The sequence below is a fragment of the Neodiprion pinetum genome, chromosome 1 (assembly GCF_021155775.2).
Source record: "Neodiprion pinetum isolate iyNeoPine1 chromosome 1, iyNeoPine1.2, whole genome shotgun sequence".
NCBI classification, from domain to species: domain Eukaryota; kingdom Metazoa; phylum Arthropoda; class Insecta; order Hymenoptera; family Diprionidae; genus Neodiprion; species Neodiprion pinetum.
In genome coordinates this window covers 1854225-1856449 of record NC_060232.1, presented here as the reverse complement: position 1 = coordinate 1856449, position 2225 = coordinate 1854225, and the positions used below count along the sequence as shown (strand labels likewise).

At 40.8% G+C, this 2225-nt stretch overlaps 1 protein-coding gene across 1 annotated transcript; it reads right to left on the bottom strand.

Annotated features, from left to right (window-relative positions):
- Window positions 1-1890, bottom strand: LOC124215627 (zinc finger protein 830). Its single transcript, XM_046619237.2, has 4 exons — window positions 1597-1890; window positions 1045-1492; window positions 503-672; window positions 1-392 (listed from the first exon to the last, which is right to left on the bottom strand). The coding sequence occupies exons 1-4, from the start codon at window positions 1707-1709 to the stop codon at window positions 248-250; spliced, it is 876 nt and encodes a 291-aa protein (XP_046475193.1). The 5' UTR covers window positions 1710-1890; the 3' UTR covers window positions 1-247.
- Between the last annotated feature and the right edge of the window lie 335 nt (window positions 1891-2225).

Here is a 2225-nt window from a genome sequence, read left to right as displayed (position 1 = left end):
TAACAATAAAAGTGAGTTTATATTGAGTAAAGAATTGGTCAGTTCGATTTCTCCAAACTGTTCTATGAAAATTTATTTCTTTCATATCAGATTATTCAGACTTAATTTCTATACAACTGGGGAATTGTTTGTCACACTAAAGCAACGTGAATTTCGTATACCCTTGCGAGTACGACAGACAATTACGAGAGTATTTACAGATGAAAAAAATAATGTACACTCGGCGATATCGTGACAAGTTTATTCATTATTTGTACGATTTTTTAGCCCGCCAATCGAGGAACTCGTCAAACTCAGCCTCGTCTCCGCTGGAAACTTCCTCCTCTACAGCTACGCTCTTTCTCTCGACCTGCTCCAGCACTTCTTCCCTGCGTCGCTCCAACTCTAGGACCCTGAGAAAACAACAGATTCGATCAAGGTAAGAAAATTGAAAGAAACCTGTAATAATTGCGTATAAAGTTTGGTGACAAAAGTGATTGAAGATTATTTGAGATTTCGTCACCTAGACCAGTGTCGCATCTGTTCCTCTATTTCGTCTAATTGCCTCTCGGTCGTCGCTTCCTCCTGATCATCCGCTATGATCTGAGCCGACTGTGCAGCCTCCTCTTTAATCTCTTTTTGAAACTTTTCCCACTCTTCTTCAATCGGGTCTTTGTACTCGACGTTTCTTACCTGCAAAAACCAAGAAACCTTAAATATGAATATACACTCAAAACAAGCAACGGTTATTGTCGAAAATGTATTCAAGACAGTGAGAAACTAGCTGAGAAGTAGAATTTAGTGGAAATACTATCTTGACCTCAATGTTGGTGAAATGATAGATTCTTGGATGTATGGGTAAGTATCATTAAAGATGATTCAGATTGAATAATCCGTTCTGAGGAGAGCTCTCGCTTGGGCTGAACCGTCGACCATTTCTTTTTCACTGAACAGTATATCCAAGAATCTATCGGCTCGTTAGAATTTAGTTTTCGTGACGTTGCCTCAACTATTTAAAGTTTTTCTAGTCAATCACCAGCTCCTTTTCACCCAAGTCTACATCACCTTAGCGTCCATGATAGGATCGTCGAAAAAGCCTTCTGGGAGCTGAGCCTGACTGAGATCCTTCTCCTCCTCCTTCTCTTCCATCTCGACATCCTCACTTTCCGCCGATTCCTTTGTCACTTCAGTTTTGGCCTCGTGAACATTACGAGGAGGTTTAGGTGCGGAGGTTTTGTCGAAGAAGTCATCAGGCAGTGCAGACGACACTGCAGGGCCATTTTTCAAAATACTCTTCAACTTTTTACTCGGTACTTCCACATTCGCAGTAGAGGTAGGCCGTTTAAAACTGTGTGGAGCGAGCGGAGCAGGTTTGGGAGGCTCGACATGTTCCTTTTTTGCGAGGATGATGTTTTCTTTGTGAATCTTGGAGTTCAGGTGGATATTCCATACCGCTTCACTGCGCACCAGTGTCTTGCAGAGTATGCATATCAGCTGACCCGAATCTGTGTACGTGCTTACATTCATAAGGAAATATACGAGTCAAGTTATAGCGATGAGAGGGGGATGCAAAAATCGTAAAGTATGATGTTTATTCTATTTTACATAAAAGGATATTTTGCGATTGGTGATTCGATTCTCGTCACTGTGGTCAGCTTCTTTTTGTGCTCATTCATAACTCGACGCAAGTCTGTCTGCGTCACTTTCTTCCCAACGTTTCTCAGAGACATAATTGATTCTGGTTTTTGTATCTTGTCAAATATCACCAAGTTTACGATTTAAAACAAAATTAGGTTAGGATGTGTACGTTGTGTGTTGTTTTCGGGGTTGTGAGAGATTATGTCAAGCAGGTTGTCAGGTTACGATAGATTTAGTCAGTCTGTTCTACCCTCACGGGATCTACATACTTACCGACCGTCATTTTAACTACAGTGAAATTAACGATGCATAAATCCTCGCCAGATAGCGCCACCATGCGTAATCTTCCATGGCGGTGGAATAGGCTGCATGTAACCAGGCGAACCTACTTTAAAGTTTATTCAAAAAGCGCTGGTAAAAACAAGTAAAAATAAAGAGAATAATCACGGGAGTAAATTACTGCGACAAAAAAAATTTGCAGTGGAGAAGATTGTCTTTCTCTCCTCGCTTCTCGTCTGTTGTACGTCGTGGCTATAATTTTTTTTTTAATACCTTCTGGTATATTAAATGAGAGTATACATGCAGGTTGCATTAAATCAGCCACGCAT